The following is a 25461-nucleotide window of genomic DNA, read 5'->3' as shown; positions in this document are numbered from 1 at the left end:
GAAATGACGCCCGGCCCTTTTACAATGTCTAGTGTCACCGGCCCTCTTGTTTTTCCTTTTGGCCTACACTCTTACACTTTCTCCTCGATTGCAGCCTTACAGACTGCAGCCGCTGCAGGTCTACTCATACGCACGCCCTGAAACACTCACCGCAGGGCCCCGGTTGTGCAGTCTTCGCCCGCAACCAGCACCCATTGCCTGTGAATACTACAACCTAAGCAGCCTACATTTAACAACACCATGGCGCACCGTGAAAGAAGCTCGCGAGACTACCCGAGCGGCCACGGGCACCGCTCATCGCGAGAACGACACTATACCTCCGAAAAGACGACACGCCGCGACGGCGATCGCCGCGATAGATCTAGACGGCGGTCGTCTCTGCCGCAGTATAACCACAATGGTCATAGGGTGACTCCAGGCCTGCATCCTGAGGGCGAGAGTGGCAGAAGGGGGTTCAATCCAATCAAGTTTCTTGTCATCTCTGGCAGGAGTAGCAGCACGCCGTCTATGCTAGTCAACTGCTTGTGGCCTATCGTACCCATCGCCATCGCATTGGTAAGTCTGGTATACCAACGTACCGGTCGTATATACTGACAACGTCAACAGCACTTTGCGAAACCCAAGTGGCATCTGGCAATCTTCATCACCAATTACATTGCCATGTTGCCCGCAGCAAACTTGCTCGGCTTCGCTGGACAGGAATTCTCCCGCAAGATGCCCAACAAGGCCTTTGCCGTTGTCCTCGAGACGACGTTCGGTTCAATCGTTGAAATCATTCTGTTCATGGTCTTGATCGGGACATCAGAAGGCGATAGAAACGTACAAGTTATCAAGGCTGCCATCCTAGGTTCCATCCTTGCCAACCTACTCCTGTGCCTCGGATCATGGTAAGCACTCCCTTGTGCATCAGTTGACCTATCGTGCTAATTTGCTGCAGTTTTGTATTCGGCGGTCTCAAAAACGACCACCAAGAGTTCCACCCTGCCGTCTCCGAGAACGGTAGTGGTTTGATGCTTGTCGCTGCCAGTACGTCTCTCTTCTGTATCTTGTTCGACTCCAATACTGACCTGTGTAGCGGCGCTTGTACTTCCTGCCATCTTCTACGCATACCTCTACCAAAACCCTAACTACGATTTGACGACCGTGGATATCCCGTACAACACTCGTCTGATTTCCCGTGGCGTAGCCATCATATCAATCATAGGCTACTTGGTCTATGTGTACTTCCAAACCGTATCGCACGATGGTCTGTTCCACGAAATCTACGAGGCGGACGACCACAAGGACAAGGACCGCCATGAGGAGTTGGCGAAGCCCAAGCTTACCATGACCGAAGTGATCGTCGCCCTTCTCATCTCGCTGGCTTGCGTAGCGCTTGTCGCAATCTCTCTCGTTCTAGAAATCCCGTATATCGTAGAGGAGCGGGGTATCAGCGATGCCTTCGTCGGTCTTATTCTGATCCCGCTTGTTGAGAAGATTGCCGAACATCTACTCGCTATCGACGAAGCCTATGACAACCAGATCAACATGGCTCTTGCTCACGTCCTGGGTGCGTCTATCCAGACTGCCTTGTTCAATGCACCGCTCGTAGTACTGGTTGGCTGGGGCATCGGTGTCGGCATGGACTACAACTTCGCCATCTTTGACGCGGTCGCTCTGATTCTCGCCGTTTTGGCGGTGGGCTCTTTCCTACGTGATAGGAGCTCCAACTATCTCGAGGGCATGCTTTGCGTGATGACGTACATTATCATCGCAATCTGCGCGTTCTACTTCCCCAATCCTGCGCACCACGGTGGCAGCACTGAGGGCGGTCACTAGCGGCGAGTCGGATGGAAGTAATTGGGATCCCTCACCTTAGATTGGCACTCGCAGGGCTAAGGAGCCTGGAGTCTCAGCATAAAGTGGTCTTCGAGGAGCCTGGTGCATTGTTGTTAGCGAGCATCTGTGATGAACTTTTTTTTGAGCGTTCTTTTGGATTAGCAGTAATTAGCGAGCGACCGTGAGATAGCAATACTACATATATGACACCAATTCTTCTCCTATGCGACATGCCGCAAGATGGTGTTCGTGATGGTCAACTGCGTATGGACGCTAAGCCCCCTACGACTAGCGCTGCGCATTGACCAGCACACACATTACGCGAATTCTCGAGCCGTCCTACCGACTTCTACTTCTCAGCGACAATCCAACTAACCCGACAGCCACCGCCCCTTCCCACGACAACCTCTTCTCCCAGCTCACACAACAAGTCGCCAAAATGGGTCGCGTCCGAACTAAGACCGTCAAGAAGTCCGCCAAGGTCATCATTGAGCGTTACTACCCCAAGTTGTCGCTGGACTTCGAGACCAACAAGAGGATCTGTGATGAGATTGCCATCATTGCCTCCAAGAGGCTCCGAAACAAGATTGCCGGATACACCACTCACTTGTACGTCGCTACGCCAGGGTTGAGGCAGTGGTAGTGAGGGCAGGACCTGGAAGGGCTGGAGCAGTTTGCGCCGAACATTGGCTCTGCGCAGGCTCTCTAGCACTTCAACGGGAAGCCACTCCTATCCCAAAGCTGAACGCCTAATGAGCAACTCGCTCTTTTGCAACAGGCATCGGACTAACGACTCGCAGGATGAAGCGTATCCAGCGTGGTCCCGTTCGTGGCATTTCCTTCAAGCTCCAAGAAGAGGAGCGTGAGCGAAAGGACCAGTACGTCCCCGAGATCTCCGCTCTCGACTTCACCCAGAACAGCGAGTCTGGCTCGCTCGACGTCGACCAGGAGACCAAGGACCTGCTCAAGTCCATGGGCGTACGTTGCTCCTTTCTCACACTGTATCATGTCATTTACTGACACACTCAATAGTTCGACAGCATCCCCACCAACGTCATTGCCGTCTCTCAACAACAAGTTGTCGAGCGCGGTCCCCGCCGCTTCAACGACCGCCCCGCCCGCTCGTAGATACGAATGCGCACGCGCGACCCACCGGTCTCCCTTCTTCCTCCTTTCTCGGCTTACTGAAAACATGGTGTCTGGGAAAGGGTTTCTGCCACGACTATGGCATGGTTTTACGGCTATATACGGCGGCATGATGATCAGGTGTCAATGAAACAAAAGGTTCTCTCCCCACTAGGTGTCGCTGAGTCCGAGTGTCGCAAGACATGACGATGATGCTTGATTGCCATTTCCCCTACCCATGCCCTTTGCGTGACGTTGTGCTGGAGTGATGTCGAGTAAGAAGGATTGTAGATAAAAGGTAGGTAAGTGAGTTCCCTTACCATTCTCAACTGCAACACGCAGAGAAGAAAGACAGAGTGACACTAGATGGTACGCGCGTGTGTCGTGAGCTCTCCAGCCCCCAATGCTGTCGAAAAGAACAAATTATGCATTTTCTCTATCCACACAATAGAATCACTTCACTATAAGAAGCCGTTACCATTAACTGGATCTTTGTCGAGAAAGATCAGCACCATAGATTTCCTTCGTTCGTCGATCCTCGAAGGCAGCGTTGATCTCGCGCTGAGGCCAAGCTCCAGAATATGGGTTTCCTACAGGGCTATGCTTCAACTCTTTTGCCGTAGCAACATCATCGGCCTTCTTGACAGCATCATTGTCACTCTTTTGGTCGTCTTCCGCACCCGCATCCAACACCGCTTGATACAGGCTACTACGATTGTTCGATGCCGCATTGTCAGGGGGCTGCACCCTAGTACTTGATCGAGACGTCGTAGGTGTAGCTGTCACTGCTCTAATGGTATCGATCGTCGGTGTTTCGGGACCAGCCTGTGTGATGAGAGTTGGACCAGGTCCGTGTTCTAGGCTTGGATAACGTATGTGATGTTGTTGATCTGAGATTCCAGCGCGCTTATTGATACCATTGAACTGTCTCAGAGATGAGATTGCTGGAGAACCTGAGTTCGTGGGGAGAATAGGATCTGTTGCTTCGGGAGGTGTGTTCCGCTGGCTTCGACGTTTGGTATAGTAGAAGGCTCCCAAGCCAAGACTTAGAATGACTACGATTGCCACGATTATACCAGCTGTTGCTCGACCGGACAAAGTCATCGTGTGTGTCTGTTTGACCAAAGGTAGTGCTTGAATGGAAGAAGGTAGGATCGTGGGGGACGGGCGAACTATCGATCTTCTATACTTTGCAGTACATAATAGGGATTTGCTTGATCAAACAAGGAAGCAGCTAGAATGCGGTCGTGCAAGCGCATGTTCACTCTGTTTGTGGATGTTCATTGTGGCATCCGTCGGGTAAGTACATGTTACACGTAGAACTATCGAATACACACTATCAAAAGTCATTGCATTGACACTGTGCGCGATAGTCATGGATATCAGAGTCGGTGGAAGGACCAAATCAAGATGTCACCTACGTACTTCAAACACGAGTCGTCGGAGAGACATCCTCGTTGCGCTGGCCTAGTTCTCAAAGTTGGCATGGCCACATGAAGGACCATTACGAGCCCCCTAATCATCCCATACTTATATACTGTTATGAGCCACTGGTAACGGCCTTCGGTCCTCTGAAAACCTTGAGCGTTCGCTGAACTCATCCCAGTTATGCCCGCTCGAACAGCGACTTCAGCGTTTTCTTTACCCTGTTCGGCCGCTTCTCCGCGAACATCTCCCTTGACTTTTTCCAAACAAACATTGCCGGCTTCCTTCTGGAACAACTCCTCGTTATACCCATCTCATCTTCCCATTCAGCTTCCCAACCCTCCCTCAGTAACGCACGCCACTCGCGTGTCGGGCACCATCGTACACTCGTAGTAGTGCCACGTCGACGCGTGCTCTTAATGCCGTGTGGATATACGAGCCGACGAAGCCGGCCACCGTCAAGAGAGTGATCTTCATCATGGAGATTCTTGAGGCAGAGAACAATTTTCCTGACATTGCACTCATTCGCTGGCAGTTTCGGTCGCTGAGAGGGGGATGAGCGACGGAGATACATGGCGTTGCCTGACCGGTGTTTTCCGTTGCAAAGGCCTGGCGCAACGAGACAGTTTATCGAGGTCGCGAGCCTGATGATATCCGAGTAAACTGTCTTTTGAAAATAGCCATCCCTGATCGTTGGTTCTCCAGGTAAGAACATCAAGCCGCCAGCTGATCGATCCGCTTTGTTCATGAGATGTTGCCATAGATGTGGGGATTTGATGCTGAACATCTGCCAGAGATCATACTCGCACTCTATCTCCTCGATTCCGATGGTCAGGCTGGCCAAGTGAAGCTCCAATAGTGGTACCATAGCGGAGAATATGCGGTTCGTGATTGATCTGCTGCCTATCGCCCAGCGCTGTATTCCGACCTTGACGTGCATTAATGAAGCAAAGTTCGTTGGACGGAGCGGTTGCAGCTTCATTGGCGCCGCGTTAGCAGTGTATTGGATTCCGTGCAGAACGAAAGGTGCGAGGCGGATGGCTTCGATTGTCAATTCGTGGTAGATCTGGGAGCATGAGAGCAAGAGCCCAATGTACGTTTTGTGGTGCGCATTCGGGAGGAAGCCCCCAGGGACCAAGTGGTTGTAAATGAGCAGGCGAAGCTCGGCCGGCAGTGCGAGAATGTGACATGATTTCGTGATTGGGACAAGGGTAGCGTTGGCTTGAAGGACAAGTGGTGCCATGGTAGAACAATTTAGCGATTGTGGCTCAGGTGGAGGATGAAGAAAGTCAGGGTCGCGAAAATGTCCTCTCGCCCAGAGGAGGGCTTTGGCTCTAATTTCCTTCTACTATCTTGTGCTCCAAAAGTGTCCTTCACCGCCAATGGTCTTACTCCCTTGGTAGGCTGGCGATTCATGACGTCTTTGCCTATAACACAGCCTCATTAGATGTATTTAATTCTCGGTCTTAGCTAGCCGCCATGGTCTTATTAAAAGCACTTTTTCTGGCCCGTCGTGCAGGGTAAATGATTGGAAAACACCTTGCACCTTATGCGCCTCAAGCTCCGATGCCATTCAGGCTTTCGCGCATACCACGAATGTCGTTTTGGACGTGAAATCGTTGTGGTCCGACTGAGTAATTGTTGCATCATGCTATTGGTGGGGAGGCCATCAGTTCTGGCACCATACAGTCTACGGAAATCTTCCATGTTGTTCGAAAAACGACATAAGAGTCTGATCGCCAGGAATAGCATTCGTGACATCTGTGGATGTCACTAGGTCCGGAATCCTTTGATACCAGTCTCTTCATATACTTTACGGTAAATGAAAGATGCAGAATAATTATCTGAGAAGACAAACCAAACGCGGATGGATCGGAGGACGTGCGGCAGAAAACCGATGTGAGTAGCTTGTAGCTTACACGCACTCGGGCCCACTCCGGCGAAACCTGGTGCGTGTAAGAACATGTAAGGCATTGATACAATTATCCTTAATGGACTGTAAAATGACGGATGGGGGTTCCTGCTGGATGGCCAGTATCATTGTTGCGATTGAAAGCGCTAAGCTATGAAGTTAACCCGAGGTTGGTTGGGGCCACATAGTGGCTAGTCATGCAGTCACGTGCTGCTAGTTACGCGAGCGTGAATGTTTTTGCCTACCACCTCACGCCCCGACAACCCAACCACCCCGCAACGCTTAAGCCCACTGCGAACCTCACCCTCCAACACCAACTGACTTCATCGAGATCTGGCTGCTTTGGGTCGTCTGTGCCAGTCTGCAAGTGTTCAAGTTACCTTTTTCGGTACAGCAGGCCATATACTGCGCTTGGATCATTATGTCGCCTGCCCCAGTTCTCCAAACCGCTGCTGCCTCGCCTCCTTCACCACAGCAACCCCACACACCGACTTGTACGCGAATACATGATGCTGTATTTCCGATCAAAAGCTAATATGACATATAGCGACTGCTATCCCTGCATCAAAACACTTTGATGACATATTTCACGCCAAGTTTATGCACATCATTCAGGAATGGAAGAATGACCCCTCGCGCGGCCAACTTACCCAAAAGGATCGAAAGGCTTTCATTGAGAATGCTTTTTTCGAGACCGATGAGCTTTACTTCGGCCGGCGAATGATGACCGATCTTGAGATCAAGCTACGCGCACTCACCAAGGTCTTCTACAAGGTCCTCGCCGAAGAACCTTGGTCGGAGGATTGGATTCGCGCCCCTGATGTTGAGCGGAAGCTGTCAAAGTTTGAGATGCACGAAGACTCCGTAGCCCTTGCCAAGGAGTATGGCTTTACTACACCCCGTGAGGCGGTCAAAGCGGCACGTGAGGCTGGTATCAAGAATGCCGAAACTTACAAGGAAGCTCAGAAGGAGGGAAAGACTCTGAAGGACATCAAGCTTGAGCGCGGTCCATTCGACGATATCGAGATCGTCTATATCGCTGGCACGGTCTCCTCATCTGCTACAAGCAAGATCGACCGCTCTAGTATTTACCCAGTATCCGTCTCTTCAGTCGCCAATGTCCTCCAGAACCACATATGCAGGGATATGGTGCGCCCGTTCTCCATGGCCGAGCGCTTCGTCAACTGCACCGACACCAAGGAACTCGAAGACATGCGCCGCTTTGCCTGCAACGTCTGCGACTTTTGTCCCCATCTTCTTGATAACGACAACGTAAGCCTTCTCGTTGTGTTACTCATTCTCTCGCGGTCTGATTGTTGTCGTCGCTTTGAGGCCAATGGCATTCGTATTGAAGGCTCAACGATTAGCCACCGCAAGGCGGAGTGCATGAAGAACAAGATGGGTTGGAAAACGTCAGAAGACAAGAAGCCATATGACAACTTTGCTCAAGAGTTTCAGACTCGTGTCAAGAATGCTTGCTTTCCGGCTCCTCGAGCTCAGCGCATTGGTGGTCGGAAGCCGCCGCGTAACTCTTCTGGTCCGGCGACACCTCCAATCTACGCCCAGCCTCACATGGGATATGTCGCGCCTCCTCAAGTTCGCAACGATAACGTCAACACCGGCATCAACGTTGCTGCCCCGGCGCCCCAAAATCCTTTCTCGCAGGCTTCCCCTTTGGCGATTAAAGAACAGCGTGCATCAATTGGTGCCGGTAGCAGCGCCGCCGAACCCATGGACCTTTCTTAGGTTATCTAGCGGTCTTGATCTGCCATTTCTAACCTGATTTATTGCATGGCCGTGGCGTTCTTCTGGTATGGTGTGTTCTGCATGGAGGTATAAAAACGGAGTTATGTGCTTTTTCTCGACAACATCTATATGTACAATGCCATGTAGGCTGCAACTTCTTCTTAAACATATTCATGTACATAGTTACGCCAGCCTATCTATAGCTGTCTAATACATACATAACTGAATAAATGGTTCCGGGATCTACTATAGAGACGTTGTACAATGATATTGGCATCTTAGACCAAGACACGACGCAACACCTGAGAAGATGTCAGCGCATTACTATAGTGCTATGTCAGCCCGGCAGCTACCTGAAGCTACACGAGATCCGTCAGAATGTGATACTAGTGTGTGAGCCAATATACCATCCCATCTACTTACAGTCACAAACTCGGCTAAACTGCCAAGACAACCCTTCACTTGGGCTCGATACGGCTTGAGCATTATCTGCTCAATACCTCACCTGCCCACAAAATACACTGTCACCATGGAGTTCAACAGCTTCGATTTTCTCGCCATCTCCCTGTGCTCGACTATCTTTGGTCTCCTCTTGGGAATTTGGTCCAAGGTACGTCAATTGAACCGGTTTCCAAGGACTGAGATACTGACTGCTCCAGACTATGCTCATCACTGACCGCGAAATATTTCTCTTGGTCGCAGTCTTTACCGCTGTGGCCATCGGGATTCTCGCGCGTCTAAGCGCCAGCAGAGCGCTCACCAATTTCCTCACGGGTAATGTAAGTGAGGTACATGAAAAGCAGCTTCGAGATCTCTCTGAAGCTCATCGTCGCCACATTGCGAGTGTCAAGCTTGAGAGTCATCACGAACATCTTCGCCTTCAAGGTGATGTGAACAATGGCGCCCTCAAGTTCGACCGTTTGTACAACGAGCACGATTACATCTCAAGCATGTATCAGGAGCAAATACAGCACGTACGGGAACAAGAGGATCGCATCCGGTACCTTGAAACGAAGCTTCGGGAGTTTGGTCAGTCTACGCCAGATACGCGCGTTCCTTTCTCCGCGCCATCTTCGCAGATTAGCTTCTCTTTTCCACCGCGTCGCCAGCAATCTGATGAGGTTCCGCACCCCACGACTTCGGCGAGCCTACTACCTCAGGTTCCAGAGGTCGAGGACGAATAGATGTGCTGCCAACGGTTCCCACGGGGAGAGATTCTAATGAGGGGGATGGAAACTGGCCTGCGCTTTTGGGATACGCGGAACGTATAGCAAGGCTCGCTGTCGCTTAGGTCTACTGCTGTAACCATGCACATATTGCGATTGCCAAAAGACAGAAGATGTTTTGAGTGATATCATTCCCTTTCTGAAGGCTCCGAGATAGGGTACGAATGTGTCTCGAGCTCGGTCTATGAGTGTGCGAATGCCGTGACTCGCATATTTTTCCGCTGTGCCTACTCCGTGTATCAGTATACGCAATTCATAGACGTATAATGTCCTGTGCCTACGATATCGAGCTACAAGACTTCAGCGACGCGGCGCAAGATAGGCGATTTCATGCTCAAGCAGCAGCCATCCCAGGAATACCTTCACATATACGCATCGCCTTACATCGCCGTGCATTACTTGAGCGCACCATGACACTCAAATACCGCCTCTTCTTTGTGGTCTTAGCGGCATCAATTACAGTCTTGAGCGCAACTTCATTGCTTGGTCTCGGTGGCCAACCGACACGTAGCTTGTTATCCTATAAATCTGCAGTATCCTCCTCCAAAACCGCGAAAGCCACGCATGTCCTCCATCGAGGTTTTGTCTGGCCCACACCCACTGTTACAAGAGCAGTAATTGTGTCAAAGTCATCGATAATCACACAAGCATCTGCGATGGATCCGGCATCCACGCCAACATCGAGTCGACGACCATCGCGGGAAAGGAGATCGCCCTTCCTCGCAATGCTTCTTTTCGTTTCCTTTGCAGTACTGACGACTGTACTAGGGACGATACTGGTGTATAGAGAGTGGATGTTTTGTACGCATCGGTGGGACCGTATGCTCGATGAGGGGGAGCCGTTCTTGCGCCAGCGTATACGACGGCGTGGCTAGCTTCGCTATAATATCAGGACGCGGCACATCTTTGAAAGTGCGCTGCGTATCCTTAGGCAGGTGTATGACGTTGGTGAAAAGGAGATGGAAGGTTTGCGAAGTGTGCCGTGAGTGGCTAAGATTTCGGATGCATTTGGCAGCCGGCTTCCGGCTTGTGTCGCTTCCGAATTGGCGGGTTCCCGTCTCAGCCAGCCACTCCGCCAGCACCATCGTCCACATTTCTCCTGTTTTCCCCCGATCATCCCTCTACTATTGACACCCGGTAGTGTTCAATAGTAACGGAAGATTAATAGAAAGCACACAACGTCAAACTACCAAGCACCATCACTGTGGCAGCCACACGCTTCCGATGTTGCCAACGAACGATCACAAATACGCGATCTGCCCTGAATTAGCAGTCCAGAGATCTTGTTGCGCGAATCGCGTCTAAAGAAGAGAGTCATCACTTCCCCAGCAACAACATTCCTGCAACTCAGGAGCTGCAAGCCGTCATCGCCGCCACCAAGCCCAGCACGGCGACGATGGTGTACCAAATGCGCAAAGATCTTTACCTCTGCTGACTTTCTATGGTTTGGAGTACAGTGACTTACCACTCCTCCCCATGACCAGCGACATGGCCTTGGACCGAGATGTCGGCTCTCAGATGCACATGCCTGGACGTAGTTGTGAGCCTTGACTGACAGTCGTTTGCGATTCTTGTGCATGACAAAAAGTGTCATTCCACTCCTATCTCGTGATACATTTCCTTTGCGCAGCAGATGTCGCAGCAAGCACCTTCAGTGTACATCAGTACAAGATCTGAAGAGACAGGACATCTTCAAATGGTCTTTCGCTGAACCCAAATTTCCGCAATGTCATCACCACATTACAGCTTTGCTGGAAGCAGTGCAGAGATAATTAACAAAATATCCCGGGAAATTAAAGAGGTTGACACCAGCGTCCCCGCTACCCTCTACAACCACCGTCGCTACCTATATCTAGTTCGTCGTCTCGCCGAAGAGATGGAAGGCCAAATTGACTCTTGGGCGGATCTCAACTCTCTTGCCGAGTCTAACTCTTCGCTCATCGCTGCTGTAAACAGGGAATTGGGTCTAAAACCCGAGCGCTATGAGCACCAGAGCGAGGATGGAGGTAGAACGACTCCGCAGCAATCTGGCGATATACATGATGGATCTCCAGATATGCGCCCAGCACCACCCCATCGCCGTAAGCGTGGCACAACTCCCCAGCAAATAGGTGCCCGGTTCGGGGATTTCCCAGATATGCTGCCGGCACCATCTTTTATGCAAACCGCACGTTCACTAGGTTTCGCGACACCCCTTCAGTATACAGCAATGTCGTCATCCCGACCTACATGTGCACCGCGACCGGACTACCGTGCCACGACAGAAGACGAGGAGCAACGTGCAGATACGTTTCCGACGCAAGACGCACAGAGAATACAGATGGAGACTGGAGCTGAAAGCCGTGACGCCTATCTTGGGAGTAGCCAGGACACTGCAGTGGACTATCCGTCGAGTCAATCAGAGGAAGAAGACGAGAGAACATTTGCAGAGTTCCAAGATGCCTGAATCGTGTACACAGAGTAGACTGAATGCAGCTGAGTGTGGTGAACAGGAGAGTAAAGATTGGACAAGGTTTCATTAACGAGCTATACAAGATGTGACCCGACAACTTATGATGACAATATCATTGATCCTGACTCCCTAAACACGCGCAATAAAGCAAGGGGTATATGTATCCAAAGTCTAATCGTGCGAGAGAAGGGTATCGTGAGAAAAAGCAGAACAACGCAAAACTCCAACAGCAAAGATAAAAGCGGTCAGCAATGTAGATGTAAAGCTCAATGCTTCCTCTTCGACCCCTTACGGCTCAGCCCCGTGCGCGATGCATAAGCAGGCTGGATGTAATCCCCAGATGGACTATCAGAGTCTGTCGCAAAGGGATCAACATAGCCATGAGACTGTGCCGTGCCGTAACGGCCATCGGTCTGCACTCTCGGAGTCGGAAGCGCACTCTCGACGTTGCGCAAGTCCCATGGATCTTGCGATGTTACGGAAGGCGACACGATCGATGAGGAAGCTGCAAAGGGATTGTCCTGACCACCAAAGGAAGGGCGCCTGGAGGACGATGGCCTAGTAGCGTAGTCCTGGTTGAAGTTCTTTGGGAACGACAACGGCGGTGGCGCGCGTTTCCTCGAGCTAGAAGGTCGGTATGTCTCGGTAGGCGCTTGGGCATCAAGTGCTGGGGGGTTCGATTGCGAGATGCTTGTGCGACGCTTGCTGGGAGTCCGGGTCAAATCGGCAGGACGCGAGGTGACGCTATCGTGGCGATTCATTGATTCTCGTCGACTCGAAAGGGAGCGATCTCCGCCACGCGGGTCCCAGTAACCAGGTTTCTCCTGTTGACTCTTCAGAGATGCCGCCAGTTGTTCTTCTCGTTCTCGAGCTTCTGCAATCTGCCTCTCACTACGCATCTGCGCCTTCTCAGCTTCGATAAGGCGTTGCTGGTCTGCTAGTTGAGCTGGCGTCATGGTTGAGGACAGTCTGCGTGTTGCAGATGGCCGTTTAATTGAGTAGTCAGTGGCTGGAGGCCTCGACCGATCCTTCTTCCGGTCTCTGGCTGCCTTCTCGAGATCTTTCTCCTCTTGACGCAAACGCTCCTCTTCTTTAAGACGGCGCTCTTCCTCTTTAAGGCGGCGAGACTCCTCTCTGGCTGCTGCTCGATCCTTTTCCTTCTCAGCTAGGTGATTTTCTGCTCTCTCCTTCGCGCGACTCTCTGCGCGGCCAAGTTCGAAGCGCACGTGCCTCTCATTCTCCCTCTCTGCCTTTGCAGCTTCTTCGGCTGTCTGCCGCTCAGACTCCTCTTGACGTCGGCCTGATTTGGACTGCCTCGGTCGCTCGTCACTGTTCTTGGGACGACGGTTGGCTTCAGGCATACCCGAGCCGCTGTACGAAGAGTTGTCGGCAAAGACGTCGTTGTCAAGTGGATCCCGATAGGAGTCTCGCGGAACAATCTTTGAAGTCCGGTATGAACCAGACGACGTCGCAGCAGGGCGTTGAGACGGTGAAGATGGGGTGGCAGGAGGCGGGTTGTGGACGACTACAGCAGGGTATCTTGTACTCCGCTGCCTAGCCGGTGGGTCATCGTCTGCATAGAGCGATGGTGTTTGGCTGGAGGATGCCGATGGAACATGCGAAGGACGATATCCGTAGGATAAAGTAGGAGTGGCAAGATAATTATTGGGATGATCAAAAGTCGCCGTCGGAGGCAAAGGCGCTTCTGGAAAGCCTGTCCGTACAGGGTATGAGGCGTCGGAGCCTATCGACTCAATGGCAGCCTCATGAGATCCCCTGGAGCCGAGAGAAGACCGGTCAAATGGCTTGGTGGAGACAGAGATGGATGGATACTTCTTGGTCTTGTCCTTCTTGGAACCAAACCCGATGATGATTTCGGTGCTGATGGGTCGCTGGCCATCCTGGGTAGAAGGGCGGCTGCCACTGCCAGAAGGACGACGTGTCTCAACTAGGTATGTTCCACTACCGGTGGGGGTTGGTGGGTCTATCGGGGATGGTGTGTTGTCGCGGCCTGTAGAGCCTCTCTTGGAGTTGTATCGATAGGGTATGACTACTGCGTCCCGGCACGGTTTTCTATCGCGTGCCTTCTCACACAGGCGGATCCGGGAGGATGTCATGGGTCGCCCATCAGGGTTGTACTCGACGCGTTCCTCTATCCGACACATGGCGATAATGTGGAATAGTTAGTGATGAGGTTGAGAGATTCAGAGACGAGAACGGCGGTAGGGCTCTCCGCCTGGAGTTCAAGAAGGTGGTATCAGTCCAACTTGACTGAATTGATAAACCAGTTGGAGAATGGGCAGACGCGGAAGTATCTGGTGTAAGGGATGTATCCAGTGATAAGCGTAAAATGACCACACAAAGTACAATTTGACCAAAAGATGCGTCAATTTGTATTTGCTTGATGCTCCGGCAATGTTGGGGATACGGCCGGTATTTGAGCAGCAGGTGACGGCCCGAATGAGACAAGCGACAAGCAGGATGAGTGTACTCGTCAGTTCAAGTAAGAACCGAAAAGCGAAAGAGTCAGAGGGGCGAAGGGGTAATAATAGAGTGTGATGTGCGGGGAGCCATGCGACTTTGGAGAAAGTAAAGTGCAGCCCTACTGGGCAAGGGGTTCTTTTAAGCACCAGGCGGCGCAGAGTGCAGCCTGGAAAAGTGCGCAGTGAGTGGACAAGGGAGCAGATTTACCAGCGATGACCGAAACGGGCGTGCAGAAAAAAGTGCCAGTGCCAGGCCGCAGCGCCGGACAGGACAGAATGCATGAACATGATCCGGGCGTCTTTGGGGCCATCCCTTAGGGCTGCGCAGCGGTGAATTGCACAGCCCGCGAGCGACCGAGGACACCGCCCAGCCACAAGTGGACCCTGGCCGTGACCGGATTTTCTGTGCCTGAGGGTGATGATGAGGGAGATGGGCCCGCTGCAATTGGGGAATGAGAGAAATTGTCGAGTTTGGCAGCCGGTTTGCGCATCCGCGCGGCCGCGCGACCTGTCTCAGACTCGATGGGCAGCAATGACAAACTGCCGGTGCTCGAGCGCATCCCTCGTCTCCCTCATCATCATCGTCCCCCTAAGCTCAAACCTAGTGGTTTTGCTCGATGACATTCGTCTTTCTTGGAAAGACGGGGACGTGCTGGTGCTGTTAGTGATGGAGGAAATCCGGACTGACAGCTTTCAGCTGAGAGACTGGCGAATAGAGGCAGGCGCCATGCAGTCATTCCCGTATCGTCAGGCAGGCGGCCCTCGATGCCAGGCACCAAAAGCCAGGGATTTGGTCGGCGCCCAATGCCCGACCATATTGCTTTACACTGGTGATTGATTGAGATGGGTGGAGGGAAGTGTGCTTGGCCGCTCGACTGGTTGGTGGCAGTGGGGTCCCTCACAGTGCGGCGGGCACTAGAGGGAGATGCACACCCACGCGAGCAGCGGATGCATCGTTCGCATACTGGCCTCATGCGTCGCATCCCAAAACTTCGACAGCGTGATTCTATTGTTGCGCGCTGCTAGTTTCTTGCACATTCGCGAAAGAGGTGCTGATGGATTGCGGCCGTGGACATGTTGGTTGATGATGGGGGGCAGGCCCAATCGCTGAGCATGTGAGTGTGCTGCTGCTACCTTGCTGCCTTGACTCATCCAAAGTCGGGAAAGAGCAGTCGACACCTGCGGCCGGAAGGTGAGTCTTGGTCAGCGCCTTCCCCCAATATCGAGCACATTGTCCCTTAGCGCCGACTCGTGATGTAACACCGAGAGGCTGCAATTCGCCGACCCTGACGACAAACCGCACTCCTTACAAATCTCCACCATCGTCAGCGCGAATGCGATAGTCACACAAGCGTCTTTGTCTGCCGAATGTGGCTGTCATCCGACGTATCCTCCTGGCGAGCCGTTTGGTCCACCCCTGGCCCCCCCCCCCCCAGTCTTTTCCACGGCTTCACAGCCTCAGTCTGCAATCACCAGCCCTAAATGTTGTGCGTTCCGTCCACTTTCTGTTACTTTGGGGGTCGAAATTCGTGAATTTCAGACAGGTGCAAGTGGAAGAGCAAGCGAGCCGTCCCTTTAATTTGCGACACCGCTACTTGCGTCTCCCAGCACACCAGAGAGGAGATGTGACCTAATCAGGAAGCACGGCCATCTCAAGCAGCCACAGTTCTCATCTGCAGTGGCGCACACTCTTCCAACTGCTGACATAGAGACGGACGATGGTTTCAATTCTGGTTGCATGTGGCATCATAGTAACATGCGTCTTTACTGCGAGAAGCGTGGTCGATCCATGAATCATCGCGACAAAAGCATGTTCCAAGACACTTTGCTCAACATCCTCTGCGATTCACTTTTCCGATCAACAGTCTGTCTTGACCAAAATATCGTCTCACCGTGTTTTCGCAAACACCATACCGGTTAAATTCGATGGTGCACGTCAGTGTCCACCGATTTCTCTGCCTCAGCCACGACGCCTCGATAGACTAGACTGATCGCGTCTTACTGCATGCCGCGCCACAGTATACCACCAATCTACTATCAGTGTCACATAATCCCTCAGCCTCGTTGGCCGCCTGATGTACCCAAAAGTTTGCAGGACGCAAACTTTGCTCACGCTATCGATGACCTCGCGATGGCCCGACCAGCGGCTGCGGAAACCACTGCGAACCCCAGACCCACCCAAATCACCGCCATGCTTGGACACCCTGCACGCAACATGTGATATCGTTGAGTAGTGGCGCCAATGGCGTCGCTGTGGTATCGAAGTGGTTGTGGTGTTTTCCTTCCATGTCATTGTCACACCGCCATGGACGATTTCGTGGCAAGGAGCGCTTCCCAAAGACTGCAAATCGAGCAGCTAACGACAAGCATATCTTCTGGTCCTTCTGAATTTTAATCACCACTGCCAACGCAATATTATCAACCGCGTAAACCGCCCACGGTTGCTACGACTCAAACGTGCCAAGGTCTCGCCAGCAGGTTTGCTTGATACACATATCCACACACAGCCACCTCTTTCTCTTATCTTACTGGCACAATGTACGCGCCGGCCCGTCCTGCCTCGCCGTCCGTAATCAACACGCAAACTACTACCAAGCCTCGGTCCCATAGCCACTGGGCACCAACCACGGCCTTGCGCAGGAACAATAAGCTTGATTGCATGGGTACAATGACAGCTGAAACAGCTGCTGAGGCCAAGGATCAGGTATCAACACCAAAAATTCTTTCATGTAGCCGAATGCGATCAACAGCTTCTGAACGGTATCTTTTGCGAGATATTGCCAAGCATGGCGAGATTTCACGGGCAAACATGTAAAAGTCAGGTCGAGTGAGACCTTGCCATTGCAATGGCTTACATTCTCGAATGAACCAAACAGAACACGACTATACACTAGCCGCCATGTGACGATTGGCCACCAGGATCATAATGCATGAATGTAGATGACTGCTTCCGTACGGACCAACTCAGAGTAACCCAGATCGGCTACTACCACCAGGCGTTTGTCTCACCTCGAAAGAAGACTGCGAGTTCTCTTCCCAACCATCCTTGTCCAAGACGCGTGTTGTTCGGCATGCTAGCCACCACCATGATGCGGCACAGCAGCCGGACATTTCTTTCTTAGCATCTCCGACCGACTTTCTCGTCGGCTCCTCCTAAGCCGAAGTTGGTGCCTGCCAGAATGTCTCACAATGTAGGCAACCATCATGTTCAACACTAGTACGGCCCGAGGTCTCCTAATGCATAACCTCGGTCATCGGTATCTGTCTGTTTTGTCAGTAAGTGATATCTGGAAGTTTCTTGGCCATTCTGTAGGCATGTCATGTCTCACTGTCAGTCTTGGATCCACAGTCTCGAGCGAGCGATATCGCCAATATAGCGCATGGGCTGATGTCTCATCCAAAGGACCAAACTGCGCTGCATGGACAGGGCCTGCGAAGATATCGTCTGTCAGATGACGAGCAGATCTTGGGATACTTTTTGCCATCAGTCACTCACTTCTTACGCACTGTGATCCGTAAAAACATGATGCCGTGTACATGCTTGGCTCTAACTGCCGTCCATACCACTTGGAATTCCTTCTCGTTATCCTCTCTCATGACTACCTGATGTATTTGATACATTTGACATTTGACGAAATCTCATACAAATTTGTTCTCTATAAGACTAGCTGGGCCCACCACCCAAGGGATCATTCGGAAACGATATATGCATATCTCATATTCATTTCATACAATACAGTACAACGGATGCAGTATACTACAAGATCTCTTTCTACCATCTACCTCAACGCCTCCGCCATCCCAGGGAAACCCTTTGCCGGCTGCGCCCGTCCTTGTGGGCTCTCGCGCTGCAAAAACTCACTCAACTGCTGACCCTTCTCACTCATCTCATCCAATTCCTTGATGCCACTCTTTCCCACTCCACTGACCATGCTCTCCAGGTCGCCGTTATCAATGTTCTCCCTAACAGGCGGCTTATCATCCAGTTCACCCCTCGCAATCTTGACTTCAGGGCCCACGGCACGATCAAGCTTGATGTGAATGCGGCCATCATTTGTGACCTGAGCGTATTTCGGTAGCACCATGATCTTCTTGCCACCAGGCGTGTCGACATCGATCGTCTCGACGTCCTTTGCGTTGGCCAAGCGCATGTTGCGGTTCGTAGGTGAGTAGTCTGTCATCTTGTATTGATCGTTTGCTACGAAGCCGCCTACTCCGAAGCGTGCGTAGAGCTCATTCGAAGTGCCTGTGCGTCTGGCTTGCAAGAGACGGGCTGTGATGGGAGTGGGCTTGGCCTGGGGACCGAGAATGGGGTGGTTGGCGAGGTAGGAATAGTGGCGGAGGTAGCCGAGTCCAGCTGAAGGGTGGGTGGAGAGGGGTGCGGATTCTTGCTCGAAGTGGAACATTTCGACGTCGCGCTTGGCGGCGTCCTCCTTGAAGGTCGTGTTCTTGAACTTGATGGCCGGTATCCTCAAGAAGGGAACGATCAATTTGCTGAAGAGCTTGCTGGACAATGGATCGTTTGCAGCCTCTATTCGCAGCGCCTTGATGCCAGCTTCGATCTGAGGTATCGTGATCTGGCGCCAGGCGCTCTCTCGCTGCTCGTTCCATGCCTCGGCTTCTTGGGCGTCAATTGGCGGGACCTCACCAGTTTTTGAAGCTGCAAGTCGGCGGGCGGTGTAGATCTCATTCTTGACATACTCGACCAGGTAATCATTGAACTCCTTCTTACGGCCTGTGATCTGTTTGCTGAGGTAAGAAACAAATTCGTCGGCGCTCATGCCAGGAAGCCAAGGGCCATCGTGCTTCCACCGCCTAGTGTTGTGGACGACTGGATCCACAGGCGGTGGGGTAAAAGGTGTGAATGGCAACAATTCTGCGGTCTGAGCCAGTTGCTGTTTCAAGGCTTTCTTTGCTTCATTTTGCTCTTTCTGAAAGGCCACGAACTCTTCCAACCAGGGCTCGGTCTCTGATCCTTTCCTCGCCGCTTTTCTTTGAAAGGCCTTGTAATCGACAAGGCCCTCACCCCATCCACGGGCCCTGAAGCTCGCGAGTTTTGATTGCCATTTCTCATTCCAGGCAGTGCTGAGAGCCTCCCGCTGGGACTTGACTCGCTTTTTTGGCATACTCTTCTTGAGTGCCTTCAAATACAGTCCAGCCTCATCTAGTCCCATCTCGGTATCGTAACTTGTGGTATCGTCCCGGACCTCAAAGGCTCCCAGCGGTGGCTCGTTCGTTATCTTGGACGAGCCCTTCATCATCGGCATACCCATCTCCTCCCATTTTTGCCTAGTCCGCACATGGTCTGCCGCAGAGTCGAAGTCGGTAACATGTTCAATGGTATCAAGTTGAGTGACCCTCAGCACTGGATCGCTCGTCTGAACTATGTGACTCCTCGATGGGATTGGTCGCTTGAGACCCCAGTCACCACGTGCCAACGATGACTTTGTTGTCGCAATGGCCTGGTGGGTCGGGTATGGAAGCGTGGCGGTGTCGGAGGACTTGGAGATGCCCGCGCCGTAGGTTTGGCTCACGGGCGGTCGTGGGAGCGGGTTTGGCAGCGAGAACAGGCGGGAATTCCGGAGGAGGTTTGCAGTAGGCGAAAGGGACTGCCGACTTAGAGACATCTTGGCGATGCGACAGCCGCGTGTGGGCGTTCAATGGCGGCTGAAGTGACGATCCCGCTGTGCGTCGTACAGAAATGTCGATGGAGTTTGCGGCTAAGGTCCGTGCGAGACCTCCGCGGCTTCTGATGGGTCACAGCATCGATCACATCACCATGTCAAGACGGTTGGATATAGCTTCTATTGATATAATTTTCCAAGGTGAATTATCTGCAGCTATCTAGCAGGAGCAAGCTTCTTGAAAGATTTCTAAAGCGTTGTTAGATTTTGCACTTTTGACAGCAGGACTTCTGGAATGCCTTGTGTCCTACAGAGCGCAAGATTCCCACCATTTCCAGGCTGGGATCTTTCTCTACAAATACGTTCGGCCAATAGGTTCTATCCGCATGGTCGACCGAATTTCTTTGTGAGTCAAACGTTTTGTGCGTTTCATGGTAGTCTCATATATAGCGAGGACTGTAATATGACAGGACCTCGGTCTTAACAGCTCAACCAGGCAGGTGCTTGTCCCAGTCTTGGTCATCGTCCTCATCGTCGTCGTCATCTTTGTCTTTGCGGTTGATACGTGGAACGTGGCCTTCGATGGCCATGGTATGGTCAGAGGTTTGGGAAGGAAGCGAGGGTGGCTGCGGCGGCGCGGTGCTGGAAGAGCGCTCGAGAATCTGGTCTTGGATGAGATCGTTATTTGCCTTGGTTATGTTACCCGGCTTTTCTCCACGCTCGAGCGCCAGATTTTTTATCGCATCTGCTTGAGCAGCCCAGGCTGCATCCAGGTCTGCTTCGTCATCTACATGCGCCGTGGTCGCGGCTTCCTGCTTCAAGCGTAGTGGTAGCGCCTTCTGGTGCTCTTCGGCGTTCTCCACCATGAGCTCAATCTTATCGCCGTATCCACCGTGTCGCATCCACGCTGGCTCTTCGTTCAGCTGCACCTTGACGTAGAGTGCCCGTTTGGCGCAGTCGTCTGAACACCACACCTCGAGCACCTTCCTATCTACGATCTGCACACCGTGGTCTGTGTCGACAAACTGCTTCCTTGCGGTGGACCGCGCCTTCTTCTTGGGTTTTGGGCATAGCGCATAGCCACACTTGTCGGCGATGTTGCGCTCCTCGATGAGGGCATCGTAGTCGGCAGGCTGAAAGGGGATGATTGCCTTCTGGAAGAAGTGCGCGTCTGCGGGTGAGGGCCGCTGAGGATCGGCGTCTGGCGAGGTGGGATAGTCCATCAGCGTCATGACGGCCTCGAGGACCTCTGCCTCGACGCGCTTGCGGTCTTCGAGTACCGTCGCATGGTGGCGGGCAACGGCGAGGTGGCGCGGATTCACGGGCTTTTTTCCAGGGGGTCCGTTTGTGGAGACGGTCGTGTTCTTGAGGATGGACTTGGGCGGCATGTCGGGTGTCGGTTGGTGTTGGGATCGCCGTGGCTAGTAGAGTGTGAAGTGGAACCTCTTTGGGCGTGTGCTTGGCGGAGCGTCGGGGGACTTGGGCGGGGCTGTTTTGAGCTTCGTCACCACACTTGTTCGCACGAGGCACCTGCAGCAGCCCTCATCCTCGCCCCCTTACCCCTCGCCCAGAGCTGTGAGGGTGCAAGCATTGCATGGTACGTCGTCACAGTGTTCCGCGCCTCCCGCATTGCTGCACCTGCTGACATCCGCGGCATCGCAGCTCCACGTCCGCGACCCGCCGTGCACAGCGCCCTAGAGAGAGAGCTCCCACACCATCTTGCCGTAGCGCTGTTAGGCAGGGACTGCAGCTGTCACCCCCATTGAGCATCCTGCAGCTGGAACGACTGCACCCACCACTTGTAGCCCGCCGCCATGTACAAAGTAAAGGCCGTCTACGACTACACGTCCCCCCACGAAGATGATTTGGGCTTCAAGGTCGGCCAGATAATCTCCGTGACCGAGGAGGAGGGCGACGACTGGTACGTGGGTGAATACACCGACGACAACGGCACCAAGCACGATGGCCTCTTCCCCAGGAACTTTGTCGAGCGCTACGAGCCAGAGCCGCCGCCACGGCCCAACCGAGCATCACGGCACAAGCCCTTGGAGCAGCCACCTGTGCAAGAAGCTCCGCCCACGCCTCAGGTCCCCCAGCAGGAACCAGAACCAGTCCAGCCTAAAGAGCCAGAGCCGCCCAAGCCACAGCCTCCCCCCATCGACGTGCCCCAGGCCGCCAAAACAACCCCGTTGCCCATGTCGCCCATGTCACCCCGCTCTGCGTCGAGCGCAAAGGCCCCAGAAGCTCTGCCACCGCAGCCAGAGTCGTCCAAGCCAGCTCCTCCTGCGAAGAAGGCCCCGCCACCTGTCGCCGCTAAGAACAATGCTTTCCTGAGCCGCATTGCCGCCTTCAACAAGACGAGCGAGCCTCCGCCCAAACCTATCAAGCCATCCGGCGGTGCTCCGAGCTTCGTCAAGAAACCATTCGTTGCTCCTCCGCCGAGTCGGAATGCCTACGTTCCTCCTACCCGAGAATCGGCAGCTGCACCAGTCAAGACATACCGCCGTGAAGAGGATCCCGAGATTGCAGAGCGCCAGGCGCAGCTCCAGAACGATGCAGAGCGTGCGGGTCTGGCTGCTCAGGATGCTCCGAAAACAAACGAGGGCGAAGAAGAACAGCAGCCCAAGATGAGTCTGAAGGAACGCATTGCTCTGCTTCAGAAACAACAGCAGGAACAGGCAGAAAGGATGGCAGCTGCGCACAAGGAAAAGCCAAAGCCTAGACCACCTGTAGTCAAGAGGACTGAGTCCCAAGACGCCCACGCTGAAGACAGTGAAGACCCTGGCCTAGAGCGCGTGACAAGCGGAGCGTCCAAAGGTCGTGCGTCCATCGACCAGAATCGACCTCCGCGGGCATCTCATGACATTCGGTCTCCGGACTCGGAAGCCCGCAATCGCGAACTACTCAGCGAAAACGATGCCGATCAATCCACCGCTGGAGACACTGAGGATGCCGGCGGAGAGTCCACAAGTGTCGAAGAGGACGAGGACCGACCCAAGAGCAGGCACCCCCCGCCGCCACCCCCCAAAGCAGCTAATGCTCCTACGGAAGAGCCCAATGTTGGCGACGAGCAAGACGCTCCCGAACAAGAAGAGGAAGACGAGGAGGAAGACGAGGAGACTGCGGAGCTGAGACGCAAGGAGGAGCTACGTGAGCGCATGAGGAGATTGGGCGGCGGCATGGGTGGAATACCCATGTTTGGCGGTCCTATGCCCATGGGCGGTCTTCCACCAAAACCAAAAAAGAAGCCGACTCTCGAGAAGAAGCCCGAAGACGCCGAATCGTACAGCATGCCTCAGCAACGTGTGCCTATGTTTGGGTTCGGTATGCCCGGCCTGGCACCCGTTAAAAGTCCAGAGCCAGAAGACCGCGCGCTCTCCGTCGAAAAGGAGGACGACACCTCGCACCCTGTAACCAGCGCTCATCCTGCGGACGAAGTGCCCGATGTTGAGGAAGTCATATCTCAGCCAGTTCAGCCAGCGTCTACTGGCGATGGTCCCCCACCCGTCCCAACAGACCGTAAGTTTTTGATTCCTCGCAAACCAATCCACGCTTTCGTACGCCATGCCCAAGACTGCTTGCAGCCACCATCTTCCGAGACTTTGTCAAAGACCTATATTGCTTATGATGGTCTATCGGAATATGTCATGACTGTATGCGTGTCTAGTATGTGTGTGCATGGGCTTGTGGTTTGCGTTCTTATTGAGGCTGTACTGACAATACTCAGGACGACCTGCCCCTCCTTCGGTGCCAGCAGCGTGTAAGTCACATCGCCTCGTGGAAATCAAGCTTGTGCTGACATTACGTAGCTCGACCAGTGCCGCCGCCCCCTCCTCAGGTTCTCTCTCCTGGACCCGGATCTGAGTCTGGTGATGAATTGACAGACACTGCCAACACCCCCTCCGCCCCAGTGCAAGCACCCAACAAACGGCTCTCATATTTTGCTCCCGGTGAGTCGTCACAGGATTCATCAGAGAGGCGTGCGCCACCCCTTCCGTCTGCGAGTCCTGCATCTACAACAACAATGGGCCGGCCGCCTCCACCACCTCCACCAGCACAAGCACCCCCTTCGCGTCATGAGGATCTACCAATCCGCAAACTAGACCGTAACGAGGGCGAAACCGACTACGAAGGTGATTATGACACGGATATCGCACCAGAGGCACCTCACAAAGATGCCTTGAAGTCACATGCTCGGGATTCGAGTGTAGATGACGGCACCCTGACAGACGAGCCAACATCAGCAAAATCGCCTACAATTCCCCATGGCATGCCGCCCCCACTTCCTACTGCACCTCGTGCAGTTCCGCCTCCTCCGCCCAGTCGGCCATCGACTGATGCCCCACGTGGTGCTCCTCCTCTACCACCGGTACCACCGCCAACTCGCAACGCTCCTATGGATGACGACGACGACGAGTATGATCCTTACAAGTATACTGGGCCACCACCTCCACAAGCTGCGGCGCCTCCAGCTCCGAGGTCAGTTCCGCCACCCCCGCAAAGCCAGCCGCCTCCTCCACAGAGCCGTCCACCGCCACCGATGCCCCCATCGATGCCCCCAATGTCACAGCGTCAACAATCAGACGATGAGGATGACTTGTACTCTTCGCCTCCGTCCCAGAAGTCTCACGACCGGCCGCCGCCTCCTCCGCCTCAGGCCCCGCCGCACCAGCATGCACCTCCACCTCCTCCACAGTTGCAAGCTCCGCCGCCCCAAGAGCGTCCTGTTTCCATGTTCTCGCCCATTTCAACAGAGACACCGCCTCGGATACTGAACACTCGAAAGTCGCTTGATGCCGCCCAGATGCTTACAACTCGCTCCTCTATGGACCAGTCTCGTCCGGCGACGAACCAAGGTTTCATTGCAAGCGATATCGATCTGGGGGTCTCGTCGCATTGGTGGACTCAACCCAAGCTGCTCCCTCCTTCGCTGCAAGGCCGCAAAGACGTTCTGGTCGACATGAAGGAGTCGCAGTCAGGCAACACTGTAGAGAAACTCATCAAGGTTCTCTACCTGGACTATTCGCAAACAGTCATCTCCGCTCGCTTCGAGGCCACCAATGTCTCTGACGTTGACCTTGAGCAGCGCAATGAGCCGCCACCTCCCAGCCAACGGCCCGATCAGCTGGAGAACGCATACGAACAGTTCGGTCGCTCGATAGCCAAGACCATTGAATCGAAGCAGAACACTGTTGTCGGCAATGGTACGCCGCACGGTCTCGTTGATGAGCTCTTGAAGCCCTTCAATGACGCATTGCCTCCGATCTCAACCCGCTCCTACGGCGCGCTCGTCTACGCGAACTTGGCCAACGCGTCAACTCAGTCTTATGATGAGATTCGCCCTGGCGACATTATCAGCTTCCGCAACGCCAAGTTCCAAGGCAAGACTGGACCAATGCATGCCAGATACGCAATGGATGTAGGAAAGCCAGATCACGTGGGCGTTGTTGTTGAGTGGGACGGTAGCAAGAAGAAGGTACGGGCTTGGGAGCAAGGCCGCGAGCACAAGAAGGTCAAGCCTGAGAGCTTCAAGATGGGAGACTTGAGATCAGGTGAAGTAAGGGTATGGCGTGTCATGAGTAAGAGTTGGGTTGGTTGGAACTGATTGGGTGGAGGGTCGTTTGTAGGTGAGCAAGGAGTGTAGGATTGT

The 25461-nt window shown here is 53.4% G+C and overlaps 8 protein-coding genes across 8 annotated transcripts; 5 read left to right on the top strand and 3 right to left on the bottom strand.

Annotated features, from left to right (window-relative positions):
* Positions 1–507: 507 nt before the first annotated feature.
* Positions 508–1818, top strand: ACET3X_000379 (uncharacterized protein; the record flags this gene model as incomplete). The annotated part of the gene is made up of 4 exons (XM_069447668.1): positions 508–555; positions 607–887; positions 938–1026; positions 1076–1818. 4 exons carry the CDS (start codon positions 508–510, stop codon positions 1816–1818), a joined length of 1161 nt encoding a protein of 386 aa, XP_069310621.1.
* Positions 1819–2257: 439 nt separating this feature from the next.
* On the top strand, positions 2258–2946 carry ACET3X_000378 (40S ribosomal protein eS17; the record flags this gene model as incomplete). Its single annotated transcript, XM_069447666.1, has 3 exons — positions 2258–2427; positions 2619–2796; positions 2851–2946. The coding sequence occupies 3 exons, from the start codon at positions 2258–2260 to the stop codon at positions 2944–2946; spliced, it is 444 nt and encodes a 147-aa protein (XP_069310620.1).
* Positions 2947–6527: 3581 nt separating this feature from the next.
* On the top strand, positions 6528–8243 carry ACET3X_000377 (uncharacterized protein). The gene is made up of 2 exons (XM_069447665.1): positions 6528–6774; positions 6828–8243. Exons 1-2 carry the CDS (start codon positions 6702–6704, stop codon positions 8024–8026), a joined length of 1272 nt encoding a protein of 423 aa, XP_069310619.1. The 5' UTR covers positions 6528–6701; the 3' UTR covers positions 8027–8243.
* Positions 8244–8555: 312 nt separating this feature from the next.
* Positions 8556–9210, top strand: ACET3X_000376 (uncharacterized protein; the record flags this gene model as incomplete). Its single annotated transcript, XM_069447664.1, has 2 exons — positions 8556–8636; positions 8686–9210. The coding sequence occupies 2 exons, from the start codon at positions 8556–8558 to the stop codon at positions 9208–9210; spliced, it is 606 nt and encodes a 201-aa protein (XP_069310618.1).
* Positions 9211–11795: 2585 nt separating this feature from the next.
* On the bottom strand, positions 11796–14281 carry ACET3X_000375 (uncharacterized protein). The gene has a single exon (XM_069447663.1). The coding sequence runs from the start codon at positions 13867–13869 to the stop codon at positions 11971–11973; it is 1899 nt and encodes a 632-aa protein (XP_069310617.1). The 5' UTR covers positions 13870–14281; the 3' UTR covers positions 11796–11970.
* A 3685-nt stretch (positions 14282–17966) lies between these two features.
* Positions 17967–19814, bottom strand: ACET3X_000374 (mitochondrial 37S ribosomal protein bS1m; the record flags this gene model as incomplete). The annotated part of the gene is made up of 1 exon (XM_069447662.1): positions 17967–19814. One exon carries the CDS (start codon positions 19812–19814, stop codon positions 17967–17969), a length of 1848 nt encoding a protein of 615 aa, XP_069310616.1.
* Positions 19815–20299: 485 nt separating this feature from the next.
* On the bottom strand, positions 20300–21199 carry ACET3X_000373 (uncharacterized protein; the record flags this gene model as incomplete). Its single annotated transcript, XM_069447661.1, has 1 exon — positions 20300–21199. One exon carries the CDS (start codon positions 21197–21199, stop codon positions 20300–20302), a length of 900 nt encoding a protein of 299 aa, XP_069310615.1.
* Positions 21200–21625: 426 nt separating this feature from the next.
* On the top strand, positions 21626–25416 carry ACET3X_000372 (uncharacterized protein; the record flags this gene model as incomplete). Its single annotated transcript, XM_069447660.1, has 3 exons — positions 21626–23330; positions 23539–23571; positions 23621–25416. 3 exons carry the CDS (start codon positions 21626–21628, stop codon positions 25414–25416), a joined length of 3534 nt encoding a protein of 1177 aa, XP_069310614.1.
* Between the last annotated feature and the right edge of the window lie 45 nt (positions 25417–25461).

This window comes from Alternaria dauci, chromosome 1 (genome assembly GCF_042100115.1).
Source record: "Alternaria dauci strain A2016 chromosome 1, whole genome shotgun sequence".
Taxonomy (NCBI): Eukaryota; Fungi; Ascomycota; class Dothideomycetes; order Pleosporales; family Pleosporaceae; genus Alternaria; species Alternaria dauci.
The sequence above is the reverse complement of the archived record's forward strand: the minus strand, read 5'-3'. Positions and strand labels throughout refer to the sequence as shown.

Coding starts and splice junctions, on each gene's coding strand:
- ACET3X_000377 (XM_069447665.1), top strand. CDS start 6,702: ATGTCGCCTGCCCCAGTTCTCCAAACCGCTGCTGCCTCGCCTCCTTCA. Junction 6,775..6,827: donor GCAACCCCACACACCGACTT/GTACGCGAATAC, acceptor TATGACATATAG/CGACTGCTATCCCTGCATCA.
- ACET3X_000375 (XM_069447663.1), bottom strand. CDS start 13,869: ATGTGTCGGATAGAGGAACGCGTCGAGTACAACCCTGATGGGCGACCC.